The sequence below is a fragment of the Phaseolus vulgaris genome, chromosome 7 (genome assembly GCF_051622355.1).
Source record: "Phaseolus vulgaris cultivar YP4 chromosome 7, ASM5162235v1, whole genome shotgun sequence".
In the NCBI taxonomy this organism is placed as follows: domain Eukaryota; kingdom Viridiplantae; phylum Streptophyta; class Magnoliopsida; order Fabales; family Fabaceae; genus Phaseolus; species Phaseolus vulgaris.
In genome coordinates this window covers 59398974-59417426 of record NC_143504.1, presented here as the reverse complement: position 1 = coordinate 59417426, position 18453 = coordinate 59398974, and the positions used below count along the sequence as shown (strand labels likewise).

The window sequence follows — 18453 nt, the reverse complement described above, 5'->3', positions numbered from 1 at the left end:
TTTGATTATGAGCACTAACACACCAAGTGTGTTGACACTAAGGGGGTCTTAATTTGACTTCAACATCATGTATCAGTCACAATATAAATTTGATAGAACTAAGTTCAATATATTTGTGATAGATTGTTTAGATTTAGGAGTTGTTTATATAACTTTTTATTTTTCAATTTTCATTGAAATATCTTTTAATATCAAAATCACAGTGAAACATCGATATTTAAAACCAACAATACTTAATATGTTAATTGAACTACTTAAAGTCAAAAAACATGTATTTTCATATATAAGAATCAATCAAATGGTTGATTAAACATTTTCAAGCAATAAGGAATTTAACAAAAGTTCCTTCACTTTTATTTTGACAAAAGACAAATGGCGTGTAGATTAATTCATTGGAATTAGAAAACATTGTAAAACTGGGGCAGTGAGAAGAGAAGTTAGTTTTTTGATGATGTTCATAATGATGTTTATAAGAGTTTGAAATGTTGTTGATGGAAGAGAGTATTAGATTTTGGTATAAGTGGTAATCATTTATGGAATATTGAATAAAAGAATGGAAAAGAGAATGAAGAGTTATCATAATTAACCTAAATCTTTGGGATATGTTACTCACGGAAAATGCTTTTGCTAACAAAAGATTCCATGGAACCTAACACTTAACTCAATATAATAATCAAACCACACACTTACCTAAATTAGGAATACTATTAATCTTTAATTATCTTCATAAATAATTAGCATACTTGTTTTCATCCATTGTCAGAGGATGGAACAAATAAAACAAAAAATAATATAACACACTCACTAATCATTCAACACAAATTAATTTTAGAAATTAAAATAATTAATTTACTAAATTAAAAATTATTTTATAAACTAACTTTTTTATTAATATGTAAAATAGTTTTTATTATTAAAAATTTCTAGTTACTTATTACGTTATATTTTAAAAGTTAATTTAAAATATAAAAGATTAATAACTAAAATTTAGATGGTTAATTTAAAAATAATTTTAATTTTTTTATTAATAATTATAAAAAATTAAATATAATTTTTTTTAATATTATATTTAATTTAATTAATATAGTGATTAATTTTTTTTCTAAATTTGATTTTTATTTTATTGAACTAAAAGATTATTTTTTTTCTTTTTTACATTTATACTTTTAACAAGTGTAGATTGACTTTTAGTATGTTTTCTTATTTATTGGAAAGAGAAAGTGCATGAGATTCGAGAAAAAATTGGAACATAACGAAGCACAAAGATGGGCACAAGTAGTTCCAAGTTCCAAAGTTCATTCGAGAATCGGCCACTTTAATGTTACCATTTCTACGAGGAATAAACATAAAAAAATTAGTTTACCAACTTTAGTTTAGAAGTTGATTATTAATAAATAATATAAATATTTATATAATCTTTTTTCTTTTCATTGGTAATTCTCTTAATTACTGACACAAACACAAATATTGATACAACAGAGACACAAAGATATATATAATATCTAAAATATAAGATATAGAGCATGAATCTATATATATATTACATAATTATGAATTATATAGATTGTAGTTTCACAATAAAAATTTATGTGTTTTAGTATGTTTCAGTTATTTTTTTAGAAGAAAAATATTTGTTATGACTAGTTCAAAAAGATTTGTTCCTTATTTTTATAATTATAATAAAATGTTATACAATAAATTTGAGTTTTTAGAAAATTAATGCATTTCTTCTTTTTAAAATTTTGTTAGAATCGTGTTAAAATTGTCAGAAATCTAATAAATATATGTTGGATTAAACACTTCATTGCTGATACGTGTCCTACGAGTGTTAGTATCTGATACATGTATCTAATACGAACACTCGTTTAAGAGGTGTGTCAGAGTCTCATACTTTAACTATAATTTAAAGTTGTATTAGTGAAATGTTAATCCTAAATTAAACTTTTATTATTGATGAATGGTTTAATACACAAAACGATAGGGGGATTTTAAAAGGTTTGGCGCGAAGAACAAAGTTGTTAGATTGAAGGATAAAGCAATGATATAAAGGGTCAAAAGAGATGATATAAACAAAAAGAAAGTAAGAATAGGGTCAAATTTTGAAAAGAACACCCCATTCCTATTCACACACAAACAATAGAAAAGGGTATGTATGTATTTTTGTCACCCTAACTTCATTAAATATATCCATAACGTGCAAACTTTATTTTAGAAGATTTTTTAAAAAATCATTTTTTAATTTTTCATAATTTTTATTCTAACTTTAGTGAATATGTTATTTTTAAATAAAATAAAAAAGATATGATTTTTTTTATCAACAAAATTTAAGAATGATGGATATATTTTTCAACCTGTATTTAAAAACTATAACTTATAGAAACTCCTTAACAATCAGGTCACATTCCATCAAACCTGGGTAATGTTTCGATAAATCAAGGTAACCGTCTTAGAAATCAACTAACCGCCTTATTGTTCTAATTATCAATTATCTTCACATTTAAATAAAATAAAAATATTATTTTATATTAATTTGTTTATTATTGTGTGTTAGAATATAAATTCATATTTTGGGGTTAGTTAAATAAATTACATCTCAAATATTATCCTAATATACAAACAAGTCATAATATTACCTTATATATTAATAAAAAATAAATATAATCACATCAACTAAAAATAATAACATTTCATAATATATAAATAAAATAAAGATAAATATTCATATGTTCAGTTAAACTTAATTTTTTTTTTTAATAAAAAAAGAGAGCATGAACAATTTATGTTAGAATCTTGTAATGTAATTTGAGGGCAAGATCACAATCTTAGCATAATAAGTTGATGATGAATTTATGTTACAATCTTGTGATATAATTTGAAGAGAACATGATCATAGTTGGTGCCACCTAAGATAATGATAGTTCTAATAATTAAAAACTAAGGTGTCATGCACTATTCAAGTTGAATTTGCCATGGGATTCATTTTTGTATTCATTCTTCAACATACACATTCTCATCAATCCAAACCCACAAATAAAGGCTTTTTGCTGTCTTTTCTTTCTCAAATCAATTCACCATGTTTTAACATTTTTTCACAATTCCAACTGAAACAAAAGTCAAAATAATTTTTTTATATAACTTCAAATTAACCCATATATACATCAAAATACAGATTTAGAGAAATTAAATAAAATAACTTCGATATAGTTAATTTAACTTTTACTTTTTTTTTTCAAAAGTGTCTTGGAAAAATCTATACGATAGATATACATATTATATATAGGTTTTCTTATCTAAAACAAAGGCAAATTCTCTTTCACCATATCAATTCTAACATGCATTCAATTTTTATTTAAAATGATAAAAATATTCTTCTAAAAATAACGAAAATAACTTTAGAAAAAAGACGGTTTGTGTTTTGGATTTTTTTTTTCAGAATGTATTTTTTTTTTAAATTTTGAATTATATTTATTATTCTGGTTTTTCAAATCCAAAAGAAGGGTAATTTCGGAAATTTCAAAAGATAATAGGGTGCAGGTTAAAAGTGATATGTGCAGGGAGAAATTGTCCAAAAACCAAAAGGCTTTAAAAATGGAAACATATAACCCATTTTGTTTTCGTGTGAAAGTTTGATAGTGTTTGTTATTCGCACCCCCTCTTCTTTGCTAACTATACCGCCTTGTTTTTATCATTTTAAAAAATACTCTTCATGGAAATACATTTATATAGGTTGTGATAAAAAAAAGGAATGTTTGTGTAATTTTTCAGTACAAAACAAAACCATGTTTTTCCGATGATTGATACAATACGAAATGCATGCATGCTTTGTATTGAAAATTATATAAAATGTTTAATTTTGTATGATTTATTACTAAAATAAAGTGTTTTTTATATAGATAAGATTATAAAAGTGATTACAAAATTATATATATATATATATATATATATATATATATGTTTATTGTATATGTATATAGGGAAGAAAACTAGTAACAATTGGAAGAGTGATTTGTTTATAGTTTTTGTCATGATTAGTTAAAACTAGTGATGCTTTAATCATGGTTAAAGATTTTGATTATTGATACAAAAATGTTTTTTTGTGTGTGTTTTTTCTTTTTATTCTTCATTTTACAAAAATGTAGTGAATTACTATTTTTTCATTACTTTATTTCCTTTTTCATGAATAAGTGAAAAATAAAAATACTAAATTATTACATGTTGTTTAAAAGAGAGTACTAGGACAAAAAACAAGAAAAGTAAAAAATAAGTGTATTGATTGAATTTTTACATTTTCATTCAATTATAAAGTAGCATAATAATAGACTTATTGAATTTTACCCTAACTAGGTCAAAACAAATATTTATAGCTAATTAAAAAAAATTAAATAATAATAACAACAACACATACACATGTTTAGAGATTAAAATATAAAAGTTAATATCAGAGATCTAAATAATTTTTTTAAAAATACGAGACTTAAATTATACGAAGTAAATTATTGACGTAAATAAAATACGAGGTAAATTATTTATTTACTGTAAAATAAAATAAATTGAACAAAGTAAATAAATAAATAAATAGATAATTTATTTGTAGTTTTAAAAAATAATTTAATTTGCTTTAGTTGTTCTTGTTCATGGTGGTGAGTGTTAACAGCAGAACAACATAGAAGGGAGAGAGAGGAAGAAAACCTAGAAATCGCGTTTTGATTAAAGAGTGTGTCCCAAATTGTGAAACCCTAACACAGGAACGCAATCTGGAAGATGAGCATTCAAAGGTTGAGTGGCGAAGAATCGCAAGCGCTTTACTCTCTGCTCAGAGCGGAGCAGCGTCCATTCCATGAGATCCTCTCCCAATTCAACTCCTCAATCCCTTCATCTCGTCATTTCACTCTCTCTTCCTATCTCCTCATCCTGTTGCAGGTAACAATCCCTTTTCTTTTCGCCCTTTTCAATCCGCACTCGCAATTCAATTTTCTAGGGTTTATATATCGGAAATCGTGTACTTAATTTGACACTGATTCGAAACTCATTCTGGCATGTCGGCATTTTGGGGATTCTTTTTTCTCCTTTTAAATTGTTAGTATGATTAGGTGGAAATGGCGTTGAATTAAAATAATGAGTTGGGTTTTCTTTTTCCTTAATGGGGGTTTGTGTTTTAATTTTTCTTGGATATAGATTTTTTGGGGTGTTGTTGAATGTTGTCTAATTGGAATCTTTTGAGCAGGACAACAAGGTTCTCACCACCACTGAGAGGTTAATAGCTTTTTCTCTGCTAGTTGAGGCTTATTCATCCCAGAAACCTGCTTCAAATCCCTTCATAAGCTTTGTTGTCAACGTAAGCAATTATTTTTATTTATTTATTTATTTATTTATGTTGTTGTTGTCTTGTGAACTTTTTTTGTATGGGTGCCCTATATGGTTTGTCTAATTCTCTGGAGATTGGGCCAGTTTTTGAAGGCAAGGGAAGGATGATATGATTCTTTAACAAATATGAAGTGGTGAACATAAGAAAGACGAGCAAGCACCTTGAACAAGGTTTTATCAGTGAAATTAGTTGAGGATTAATGGGTCAACAGAATGGAAAAACTGCTTTTATACCCGCATCTGTGCTGCATTGCATTTAAGAGTCTGTGACTGAAATCTTATACACATATGGAAAGCTAACATTTTTATTGCTGAGTGATATTCCAATGTTCACCGTTTCTCAAATCTGAAGTTGTGACAGATTACAATTAACTGTATTCCTTCTAAATTAGAATTACGTTGTTAGTTATTAATGGACATGCTATCGAAAAAACTAGTTAACTAATATTTATCCATAAACTTGAGTTTGTGCAAATTGAATTTGAACTCAGTTTACCATACTTGATGGTGATTTTTTGTGAATTAACACAATTTTGTCACTATGGTGCAGAAAAATGTTTGAGTTCGTGCTAAACTGATATGGCTTTAAGAGAATAAAGAGAAATCTTAGAAAATATATTATTGATATGGTTTGAGAGGTACAACTGATTGCTTATGATAGGATACTATACTTACTTAGATCTAACCAACTATTAGTTATTTACAACATAAGAATAGCATAAAATGACTGTCTGACCAGTACTGCTTTGACTGACAGAAAGCAGTATGCTATACAGTATACTCCAACAGTTTTTTTATTTAAAGTTAAACTAGCGAGTGGACATCCATGTGAGTAAGCAAAACGGATGAATGGAAGATAATACAGATGTCCAATTAGAGGTGAGAGGAAGAGCTAAGAGAGCAATAGGATAAACCATTAAAAAGAAAGCCTTCACAAGTGGTGTTATTTAAATCTGGATATTAACAGAGCTAAGTAGTGTTAGATTAGATGATTGCTTGGCTCATGTAGCCAAGCTTGCCTGCTGAAATATGTTGAGTGGTGTTGTGATTTATCTAGACAATTCCATTTTGGAACTTCTAATGAAAATCTTAGCTGAAACAGTCATGCAAGGTTAATGATAAGCAATTGGAATCGCATCATATTTCATCTCTATATAAGCAAAAAGTTAGATGCTTTTCTGTCTCTACATTTTGTGTTATTGTGTCATATTACTAAGGATAATCTATTGGTTACAGGCTTCCTGTCATGAAGGGTCAGAAAAAGTTGAGAGGGCATTTATTCTGCAGCTACTCGGTGTTGATAGCTCCAACAGTGGGAAAGAGGTTATATTCTGTTTTTTTGTCTTAACAATAGTCACATATATTGCGAAGTCTTTTATTTATTCTCCATAATGATGTTTTGTGTTGAACGTCATTCCTATTCTATACAGTTAAACTTCTTTATTGTTACCTATTTGCAATAATTCTGAGTTTATAGTCTGAGAAAGAGGAGATTTGTAGAGATTGTTGTTAGCCTTGTGCAAGTTTTGATGTTATAGGTACTATGCAAAAAATACTCTTGCTTAAGTGTGGAATAAGCCGATCAATATTTTAAAGGTGTTATTTTTATCTGTAATTTTGGTGAAATTTTTTTGGAAAAACGAAATTTTAATAAGTAGTATGATATAGGAAATAGTTTTTTTAAGGGAGTCTACTTACCTGGCTTTTGGTTCATATCATTATTAATAGATACTGCTGATGTGAAAATTTTTCTCGAAAAAATATATTTTCTTTTTGGTCATTAAATTTGTTTTAGATTGGAAAAATTGTGGATGGAATGTTGTTTGTTGGTTAATCACGCTGCTAACGTATTTTTGGTTTTAGATTCTGTCACTTGTTTCGCATGCAGCATGCATCTAAATGTTTGCTGTTGATCTTCCTTACTCTGTCGCTTTCATTAGATATTTATCTTTAGTGGTTTGTAATTTCTGAGGTGTTTTTCTTTTCCTGGAGGATTGCAGTTTCTTAAACAGTCTGCATCAGATTATGTTAAAGGATTTGATCAGTCATTACATGTAAGTCACGATATGCAAAGTACTTACCTGTAGCATATCCAATATTGTCCTTCCTTATATATCTAACGTCTCTGAGATATATCCCTGCCTTTTTAAATTTCTCAGGATAGTCCTTCCCTTGTTTTAGGATTTCTGTACTTATTTATCCTCTCTGATTCCAGGAGTTCCCTCCACTAGATCAGTTGAAGCAGCAGTTTTCTGATAAAGTTCATGTAGAACCATATCATTGCTTATTAAAAGATGGTACTGTAAAAAATGTTGTCCCAGACCCAGATGTTCCCCCAAGTTGTGATGCAGATTCATTAGAGTATGTCCCATGCAGTGGATTGACTAGTTTATATATGTAGTTTTTTTATTATTAAATTTCACTTTGTTTGTCTCTTCAATGGTTTCACATAGCTATTTTAGAGTGGCAATTCGAAGTCATATATATGTAAATTATTATAATTATGAATTTATAGGTTTGATGTGCGACCTGGAACAAAACCTAAACATGGTGCTGGAGATAAAGAAGAGGCAGTAGTTGGTTTGTTGTCAAATCTTTCATTGGAAGGATTAAATCCTCATTGGATCAGACCACTTCCACCAAGGCTTCCTATACTTGATGGGGAGGTACTGCATATTTGTATCTTCTATATTTGATTATTGAGTCTTAATTATTAAAATTATTTATACTTGGAACCCTTTTCAGCTAGTTTGGCTCAACCCTGATGACAATCATGAACTTATGTGGGACTATGGTATGTGTGTTGATACCAGCAGAGGGGCTGCAGTAAGGGACTTAATTGCAAAAGCTCTGAAGGGAGCCCTTGCACCGGCACAACAAGAGGTTATTATTATTATTATTATTTGATAGAATAGGACAACATTGTAGGAGCAAAGATACCCAGTTTCTTTGCATCTCTGTTACGGATAAATGGATAAACCACCTGAAAAGATCTTGTACTTTACACTGAATAAAGCCAAACTCTTAATCTTGTCTCAAATCATTTGTACAACTCTTGAAACATCTTAAAATGAGTGTTATAATAACCAAGTGGCATATGGATTGCACATGGCCAGAAAAAAATAGCTTTTTTAATATGACTAAAGTCTTTGAAGCTAGTGAAGAATTGGCCTACTGACATTGGACATCATTAAGAGACAGCAGCAGAACATTGTAAGGACAAATGAACTCATTCTGAACAAGCACTACTCTATTTCTTGCTTGCTTATAAAGGGAAAACCTTATGGTTTGTATCCAACGCTGAAACTTGTAAAGTCAAATAAGATTATGCGGTGGGACTCCTGATTGATTTTTAAGGAAAAAATATTTTCTTCTTTTAGGTTGGGGATATTTAGGAAAACTAAGTAAACCACTGTAAGATTTTTCTTTATACTATAGCATCAATGATTATTGAGTTTAGGTGAGAGACTGACAGTTTATGAAATTCTTATTGAAATGACTCTAACTGGCTATCAGTTGGTTAGAGGTGATAGCTTGTCAAAATATAATAACCTAACTGAACTACTGCTGTGCTGAGAAAGAGAAAATATACAGAGTAAATGATAATCTGCTATTCCTTGCTAGTTGCTTCAGAATCGCATCACATTGCTGTATGGAAAGTATATCCTGTACCTTCGTTTTAATTTGTCAAATGTTTAATGAGTACGACTTGTAACTTTGTTTTAATCTAGCAAGTCCTGGTGGAGCTAGCAAATGATCCAAAGCTTGTATATCACTGTGGACTGACACCAAGAAAATTGCCAGTACGTGGTTTTGTAATCATTTTGGTGAGTCGATGACCAAGTCAGGTCTTGATCTTTTATTCTCGTTTTTTTTTTAAATTCAGGAACTGGTGGAAAACAATCCCCTTATTGCAGTTGATGTTCTCACTAAGTTGATAAAGTCTCCGGAAATATCAGAGTATGCATTTTTTATATAATAAAATTTTCTGTCCTCTATTATATAAATTACCCTGTTCCTATTATTTTCTTTATTTCTATTTGCTTATTTATGGATGCAGATACTTTACAGTACTTGTCAGTATGGATATGAGTCTACATTCAATGGAAGTTGTGAACAGGCTTACAACAGCAGTTGAACTACCATCACAATTTATTCACATGTACATAACTAATTGTATACAATCCTGTGTGAAGATCAAGGTACTTCACTTTGCCTTATTGCCATAAGCTTTTACTTTCTACAAAACAAATGTGTTCTCCACAAAACATTATGCTTTTGTGTAACAGTTACTGGTATTCAGTTTCTTGACTTGTAGATTACGTAGGGATATTGGATTTTGTTTCTTTCTGATATTTTATTCACATATGGAAGTGGCATGGTAAACATAAAAACAATAGGGATATGGTAGATTTTAGGAAAAACATGATAGGGAAATAATTGACCTGAAGGGATGATGTTAGGTCTGAAATTTGACATTAATCACTGATCTATCTGTTGTCTTGTGGTATGAAAAAAGTGCTTTCGAGATAGTAAAGGTTGTCAAATTGTAGAGTCTGTGTACACTTATACTCTTGATCATATTCAACTTTTTTTACTACATACATAATAAAGCTCCATCAGACCAAAATAATGAAGTGTGGTGGTACTTTAGTACTATATATATATAATATATTTATATATATTTGGATTAGTGGGAACATAAACTGCATATATAGGTAATTAGATGAGAAACAATTATCCCTATAAGAACAAATGTGTGGAGGAGATAGATAGGCAGTGAGAGGAAGAGAAAGATGTGCTGTGTCCATTTATGTCTATGCACTTCACAAGACAACTATGTTTTTTTTTTAATTTCACATTAATACCTATGCTTTCTACTTTTTTCTCAGGATAAATACATGCAAAACAGGCTTGTGAGACTTGTCTGTGTGTTTTTGCAAAGCCTAATTCGGAATGACATTATTAATGGTGAGTTTACCCAGTTGGTACATTGTTGAATAACTTTGTTTCAAGTAACATTTTCTTAAAAAAAATGAGTAAAGGGAAGAAGATGAATTGTTGGTTAATGACTAGTTTTTTTCTGGATAAATAATGATTGATGGTAAGTGGAAGGTGTGGAAATAACATACTTGAACATGCTTGGAATTTGTTTAAACTGTTGTTAGTTAATACTGTAAGCAGATTAATAATACTTTGTTGAAGGCACACATCTTAACAAACAATTTTTCTTTCCTGAATAGTTCTAGAAATGTTTGTCACATGACCTTAAATAAGCTTTGCAATCTAGTATAAAAAAAAGAATATTTGGGAAATAAATCTCCAATGGGAATTTTGTTGGGCTACCATTTTGTTGTACTGAAATTCAGTTACATTGTACATACGACTTACCAACAAGTCCAATATTTTGTCGGATCATCATTTGTGACCACATCATACGTTTCTGCCACCCTGCAATTTGAATTTAACTATGCTTTAGGCCTGCACCTATTATGAATTAGAAGAAACCTTGGGTTCCCTCCAAGGATCTCCAGAAGTTCCTTTGTTAACTTTAGTCGTTTTGACACTAATAGAGGTTCAAGAAGATGGGTTGTTCGGTTTGGAAAAAAAATGCTATTTTCTCTGCTCAACTTTTACCATTGGAGTTTATTGTGTCTAAAGGACAATCTTGGAGTCTTTGTATTTGTTGAGAGATTGACATGCAGTGTTGCGTGTTCCATGTTCTTAGTTTGTCATTTTTTCTTGGACTAGATTTTTGAGTATATCTTATCCTTTATTATAAAAACAGTGTTGAGAGTTGATTTTGTCTGGTTTCATATTTGTTTGCTATTAATTCACAATTATGTATTTTCCTGTAAATGAACGTCATTGTGTATATTAATTGGAACACAAAAAGAAAGAAAATTGCAGCATGCCACTGATTTTAGTAAATGACCCCAACTTGCAGTTAAAGATCTCTTCATTGAAGTTCAAGCGTTTTGCATCGAGTTTTCACGGATTAGAGAGGCAGCTGCGTTGTTTAGACTTCTCAAGTCTTTGGAATGATTGTTTTAGCTTGTCAATTTCCCCCTCTTGCTGGTCCTATTTCAAGACTTTCTGTAGATATGTATCTACCTAGAGCTAGGTAGCGTTATGTACTCATTTCACATTGTGGACAATAAATCATGATTATAGCTTCAATGTCATTTGCATTTAATTGTGAATTGTTAAAACAAGTTAGAATAGAGAATTAGAGTGTAATTGAATTTTATTTCATTCCTATACTCCTCACCCTCCTGTGGTTCTCCTTCTGTAATCATTTTCTTCTGTGCTAGTCAAGTTAAAAAACAAATCTATGAATGCGAGTTTATATGTTTTATTCTTGTATTTTCTTAATGGAGGAGCTAAGAAACTGCAAAACACCCTGTTTAAGTAAGTAACGTGAGTGTTTCTTTCGCTCTAAGAGTGATTCAAACGAAGCTACCATAGCACCATAATTTATTCGGGGTGTTTATTAATCCTATCAGTTTGGATATAGTTTTTAAATCAAATTCAGTTCTACTAGGGCAATTGCTTTTTGCACTGGTTTTTCCCTGCAATGGGTGTGTTCAAAAAGACGAAAGTGTCCTTATACATCACCTCAACTCTTTTCTATGCCTATGTTGAATTGGTCACCCCATTGCCACTGGTGTTGACTCATCAGCTTTTCTTTCTTATTGTGACTTGTTTGATCTGTAAATTTCTTGGATTTTAGAGTTAATTGCAATTTACTTACATGGTCAACAGTGCAATCTGGAATAAATTAGTTTGGACAGAACTCCAAAACAGAAATCCATGGGTGTTAGAATCTAAAATTTGCACAGCTACTCACCTGAATGGTATATCATGTGATTTGTATTTAACAAAACCAAGAGATCATTCAAAAAATTTATATGATGCTTAATTAGTGATGTAAATTTTTTGTAGTGGATTCCCCGTCTTTTAAAAAACCATTCAAATTCTTTTCAATTTGCACTTTTTGTTTTATTGGGTGTTTATGGACTTTGTTTGGAAAGGCAAGAAAAAATGGTGACCTAATTTGGAATGGAATACAAGATAAATAAAATTTTAAAAAAATATCCAGCCACTCTAGTAAAAAAAATATTAATTACATTTGGTGGTTTTTACGAAAAAAATATGAAATAATAAACTTCGCAACATTTAAATAAATGAAAGATAAAGTACATAAAAAAATTAAAAGAAAAAAATGTGATTGTTTGAAAGTAAAATTTGCAATTAGGGCTAAAATAGTTTTTGTAAACGTGTGGGAGTAGAGTGTTCATTCAGAATTTATACGTTTGCTTTGATTTGAAATACGGTGTTGTTTTGATTTGAAAGACGGTGTTGTTTTGTTTGGTTTGGTTTGGTTTGGTTTTGAGTGCAGAAAATGGAAGAAAGTGAAGAGTTGCGATCGATTCTGCCATACCTACCACTGCACATGCGTTCTTCTTCTCTGTTTTGGCCATCCCAAGCAGCGGAAACGCTCAGAGAACTCGGCGGAGGTCGAGTTCACTCGGGCCACCTCTTGTTCCAGGAAATTTCTCACCTCAGAAACGCTCTTTCTCTCTCTTCCAAACCCTTATCCCCTTCCACTTCGCTTGGTTACGCACACTTTTTCGACGACGTAACGCTACTTTTCTCCCTCACTTTTAAATTTCACCATTTCAATTGCCTGCATTACATGGATTTGTTTCAGGTTATGTCTGGAGAGGAATCTAGGAAGTGGTTTCAGGAGGTGGTTCCTGTATTGGCCAATTTGCTCTTGAGATTGCCCTCTTTGTTGGAAACACATTATCACAACCCTCACAATGCTATCTTCACAACAACTGCTCTTCGCTTATTGGATTCACAGCAGCCGGGGATAATCTTCCTTAGCCAGGTTACTTTCTTAAATGTTACTCTTTTCTATTTTTCACTTCAAGTAAGAAACAGTTCTCAACTCACTCACACAATAGTAAAACTTTTCTTATACTGATATTGCTATTGCCATTGATTTGAGGCGGCCACCGCTGTCATAACTGTTGCGTGCATGACTAAGGCTGCTTCTCCTGGGATGCCAATTTATTGTATGATACTTGATTGTCACATGCGTGCATGCATGCATGCTGGAGATGGTTAACACTGTCAATTTCTACTGCCACCCGATCTTATTGTATGATGCATGATTTTAACATGCACTCATGCATGATGAAGATGGTTATGGTTAATATTACCAATTTCTGGCTTTTCAGGAGTTGATTGCTGCTCTTCTTTGCTGCTCATTCTTTTGTGTATTCCCAGTCAAAGACAGACATGTGAAGCATCTTCCGATGATCAACTTTGATAAATTGTTTTCGTAAGAAACTTTAGCTATTTATATATTTATGTTTTTTTTTACCTCCAAGTATTCGTATCCACCTATTTGTTTGCTTGTTTTAGTCGTAATTTAGGTATCCTAGTGGTGTCAAGATGCTGTGGCACTTGATATATCTTAGACGCGTGCTTGTGTGTGAGAGTGCCTGTGGAAGTGAGAAAGATTGAGAGAGCTAGAATTGATATTGGCATAATCTGTATGAAAGAGTTATTTTATTGTTTCATATGTCGTAATTATTATTTTTGGAAATACAAAGATCGATTTTTATGTTTTCAGGAGTCTGTATGAAAATTACAGTCAAAAACAGGAAAATAAGATTTGGTGCATCATTCACTATTTTCAAAGGATAAGTGCTAAAATGCCCAAGGGAATTGTCTCATTTGAGCGAAAAGTACTTCACTTAAAAAATGATTCTACTCAGATTTCTTGCCCAGATGCCAACTTTTGGAGCACTTCTTCTGTACCTCTGTGCAGATTTGAGGTAATTGAAGGAAATTTATTTTAAACTTTAGAAAATTAATATATTTTAGTATTTTTTTTTTTAAATTATCCATTTGGTTTGTAATAGGTAACCCTTTGCCATTTTAAATAGGTTCACAGTTCAGGGCTCATAGAAGATCAATCAAGTGAAGTTGTTGAAGTTGATTTTGCAGATAAATATCTTGGGGGAGGTGCTCTTGGTTGGGGGTGTGTACAGGTACAGTATGCTTTTATTTCCACCTTCTATAAACTATTGGTGATTATAATAGCTTTTATACCATAGTTCCTTGTATAAGCATATTCAGCATATTGGTTTAGTCTTTGTGTACATGTTGTATTTATCACCTTTCTTCATGTTTTAGATTCTTAAGTTGAGATATTTATTCTGTCACATGAACATTTGTTCTATTGATGTTTGATAAATTTGGTCGTAAATGTACTGTATAGGAGGAAATCCGCTTCATGGTCTGTCCAGAATTGATTGCTGGGATGCTGTTCTTGCCAGCCATGGCAGATAACGAGGCAATAGAAGTTGTTGGGGTGGAAAGGTTCTCAAGTTATACAGGGTTAGTGATACTTAATGGATATGAACTTGTATAAGAAATTGTAGTTGTTGATGCCTACTATACTAATAGATTTATTTACTTAAAAATTGTGATGGGATAATTTTTTTCAATTTCTCTTTGAATATGGAGGTAGAAAAACATGTTTATTGATTGTTATGCTTTTGCATAGTGAATTTTCTTGGTTTTTATCTGTATGATGGCCAATATTTTGCTGTAGCTTGAGAGATTCAAGTTTTGCGTTTATTTTTCTTCTCCTTGTTTGTCTGCACACTTGTGTATGACACATTTTTAATACTTAAGTTTATATCATCCCAAAGAATATAAATATTGGACATTTTACTTTGAATTTGTAATAATGTTTATACAGTATGCATATGACGGGGAAATTTAAAAGAATACTTATTCTGATATGATGTTACTTAATGTTTTTCAGCTGTTTACCTACTTTACTCATTGCTTTAATTGCTGGTTGCTTTCTTCATATTCTAATGGTGATAGTATTGTCTAATTCTTTAGGTATGCATCATCATTTCGGTTTTCTGGTGATTATGTGGATGAAAGGGAAGTAGACACTCTTGGAAGACGGAAAACCACGATTGTTGCAATCGATGCGTTACATAGCCCAGGGATGAGACAATACAGGGAAAATTTTCTCCTCCGGTCTGTTAATATTGGTTATGTGGCTACTGCTTTTATGGATGCAAAACCACAGTTATTTATGGACTATGAGAATATAATCTTGAATTCGTTATGTTTGATGTTTAGACTTTGAAATTTGCGATTGTTTATAAAAGGTGTGTTTTACACACATGCATTCCCTGCAAGGTGGAAACATTTTTTTGAGAATTGCCTTTAGTTTCTTTTTCTCGATCCTTTTGAACAATGTGCCTGTTTTATTACACAGAGTAGCTATTATAGTATCCATAATATTTGTTCATTCATGAAACAAAACTCTTTTTTCATGTTAGTTCAGTTTTATACCCTAAAATTTAGAGACTTTGAAAAAGGAATTACTGGGTAAATTATTCCTAATTTAGTAATAATTTACCCTTTTAAGTATTTAACACTGTTCATGGTGATTTTATAAAATAAAATCTAAAGTTAACTTGTTCATTTCTGCAGTGAGATCAATAAGGCATTCTGTGGTTTTCTGTACCAATGTAAATATCAACTATATCAGAAAAAGTTGCAAGAGAATGGATGTTCATTTGCACTGGTTAGTCTTTTCCAATGTTTTTCTGTAAACAATGATATTGTATTAGTGGATTTAGGTGAACCAACTTTATTTATTTATTAGGATTCAGGTATCCATTAGTCTTTGTTCATTTATCTTCTTTGAACACTCTTTTATTCACAGTTTGAAGGTGCCACCTCAACATCTATGGAAACAAGTGAAGGAAAATTTTCAAATCATGAAACTCCAAATTCTCAAAACGATTATCATAGGATGGACCAGGGTAATAATATTGGGGTTGCAACTGGAAACTGGGGATGTGGTGCCTTTAAAGGAGATCCTGAAGTAAAGACCATACTTCAGTGGCTTGCAGTTTCTCAGGTAATTTTATATTTTTAGCCATCACTGTATGAGAATGAGATAGTTGTAACTGTGAGTGTTCTGAATGCATTATAAATTCTTGTGTGTTTACCCTTACACTATGGAAAACTACTTATTTTCCTTGTTATTTTTCAGTAAGAGTTGAAATGTTTGCTAGGCTAGAGTTGACATTTAGGAATCCCTCTACCCTTAGTTATCCATGCTCAATTATATACCACCGTTTTGGGCCCTTTTTTGTGGTAAATTTGTTATATGTTCTTGTTGTAAATGTTGTGGTCATAGAGCTTATGTTTGATTCAAATAGTTTCCGTATTTGATTTTTTTTTTCTTTTTTGGATGATCAATAACGTGATTGTAGTATTGAAAATTTGATCGCCGGAGGATCACTAAAATCACCATATTGACAAAAGGTTGATGTAAATGAATTATTGGAAACTGACTCGACAAAATAATGTGATTAATTATGCTAACCTTTTGTTGATACATGAAATTATGTGACTTTAGGCTTTGGAGGGGGAAGAAAGATTGAAGAGAATGAAAAACTGTATTGATATTAATTAAGATGTATCGATGTATTATTTTGTTTGATATGTTCACAAAGCCTAGAATACTAACCCTTATATATACTGATCAGAATCCAGCTAAATAGGGAAACAGATCATGATATAAGGAAATGCGATAACTAAAGCTAAAATATAACATAAGGAAATATAGTAGCAAATCCTAAGAGATAATTACAGAAGAGAGGATAATATAGATATTAACGGCTAGATATTTTCTATCTATTTCATAAATAGTTTTAAACTTATTTCTCAAAAGAAAAGAAAAAGGAGTATGAAATTCAGGCAGACAAGAGGGTGGTTGGGCAGGAGGTTTGTCTTTGTGGTTTGCTTGCTCACCAGCATAGATATGGTGTGGTGGATTACTCAAACTATTGATGATTTTGTGTAGTGGGAATGTGATGGTTAAGATGAGGTGGTGAGGAATTGGGGCAAACATGTGGTGGATTAATCATTCTCAGTAATTCTGTTTACCTTTGAATTATCATGCTTGAAAACCAATTTTTTCTTGGTTCTTTCCTAACAGGCTCGAAGACCTTTCATAGCATACTACACATTTGGCTTGAAAGCATTAGAGAGCCTAGATGAGGTAATTTGATCTTCCTTTTGTAGTAACACTATCGATCCTATGCATTGAAAATTTCTTACTAGGTACTTTGATTGATGTTGTGGCAGGTTGCTCACTGTATTTTGTCAGAGAGATGGACAGTTGGGGATCTATGGAACATGTTAGTTGAGTACTCAACAAGTAGATCGAAAGGAGAAACTAATTTGGGCTTCTTCCAATGGCTCCTGCCATCAATATATGGCCATGGTAATATGTTACCGCCCAAGAGGAGCAGGCTCAATAGCAAGGAACAGGCTCAAAAGACAAAGCACCAAACCTAAGTATTTTGATGATAATGACTGCAGTCTTAAAGGCAAAGGAAAGTAACAGTGAATGGGAATAGAGGGCTGTTTTGCTGATTCTGTTTTGCTGTTTTGGCTGGTTTTTAACTATATGTATGGTTAATTTTAATTTGATTGAATTTATTGTAATATCTAAAATATTCTCCTACATTCCATTGTGACAGGTGGTGATTCCACTAAGTTTGCAAAGGAGGGTTTGCTGCAGGAATACCTTGTGAACTCTGCCAATGAAGTCAAAGAAATAGACATTCATGAAAATACTAACTTGCCATATGACCACAACAAAAATGTAACATATACATTCATGTTATTCATAATATATAAATATAAGTATATGATCATTGTACCAATCCATCAAACTTACATTTCATTCATTTAACAAATGTTTCTATTTAGATAATAAAATTACTGTGTAAATTTTTTCTTTGATTGCAAAAAATCGAGAAATCCTTGTTCTTTTGGAATATCTTTAAGAATATTTTTTTTTTCAAATTTTACTTAAAAAGAGTGTATTTGTGAAGTAGAAAGGCAATAAAAAATTTTGAAAAAAAAAACTACAAATTTTTAGATTCACCAAAACTACCTTTCTTTTTTTTTAAAAAAAAAACATTTTACAAATTTGAGCTAATCTCCAATACAAGTATCAAA

The 18453-nt window shown here is 31.0% G+C and overlaps 2 protein-coding genes across 2 annotated transcripts; both read left to right on the top strand.

Moving 5' to 3' along the window:
• Positions 1–4594: 4594 nt before the first annotated feature.
• Positions 4595–11620, top strand: LOC137827568 (CCR4-NOT transcription complex subunit). Its single transcript, XM_068633761.2, has 12 exons — positions 4595–4920; positions 5225–5335; positions 6601–6687; positions 7365–7418; positions 7580–7725; positions 7880–8030; positions 8110–8247; positions 9096–9167; positions 9251–9324; positions 9425–9566; positions 10257–10335; positions 11312–11620. Exons 1-12 carry the CDS (start codon positions 4762–4764, stop codon positions 11407–11409), a joined length of 1311 nt encoding a protein of 436 aa, XP_068489862.2. The 5' UTR covers positions 4595–4761; the 3' UTR covers positions 11410–11620.
• A 971-nt stretch (positions 11621–12591) lies between these two features.
• LOC137827567 (poly(ADP-ribose) glycohydrolase 1) lies at positions 12592–18155 on the top strand. The gene is made up of 11 exons (XM_068633759.2): positions 12592–13006; positions 13079–13261; positions 13614–13717; positions 14012–14216; positions 14328–14432; positions 14663–14781; positions 15298–15441; positions 15904–15997; positions 16139–16336; positions 17423–17485; positions 17572–18155. Exons 1-11 carry the CDS (start codon positions 12770–12772, stop codon positions 17782–17784), a joined length of 1665 nt encoding a protein of 554 aa, XP_068489860.2. The 5' UTR covers positions 12592–12769; the 3' UTR covers positions 17785–18155.
• The last annotated feature ends 298 nt before the right edge of the window (positions 18156–18453 follow it).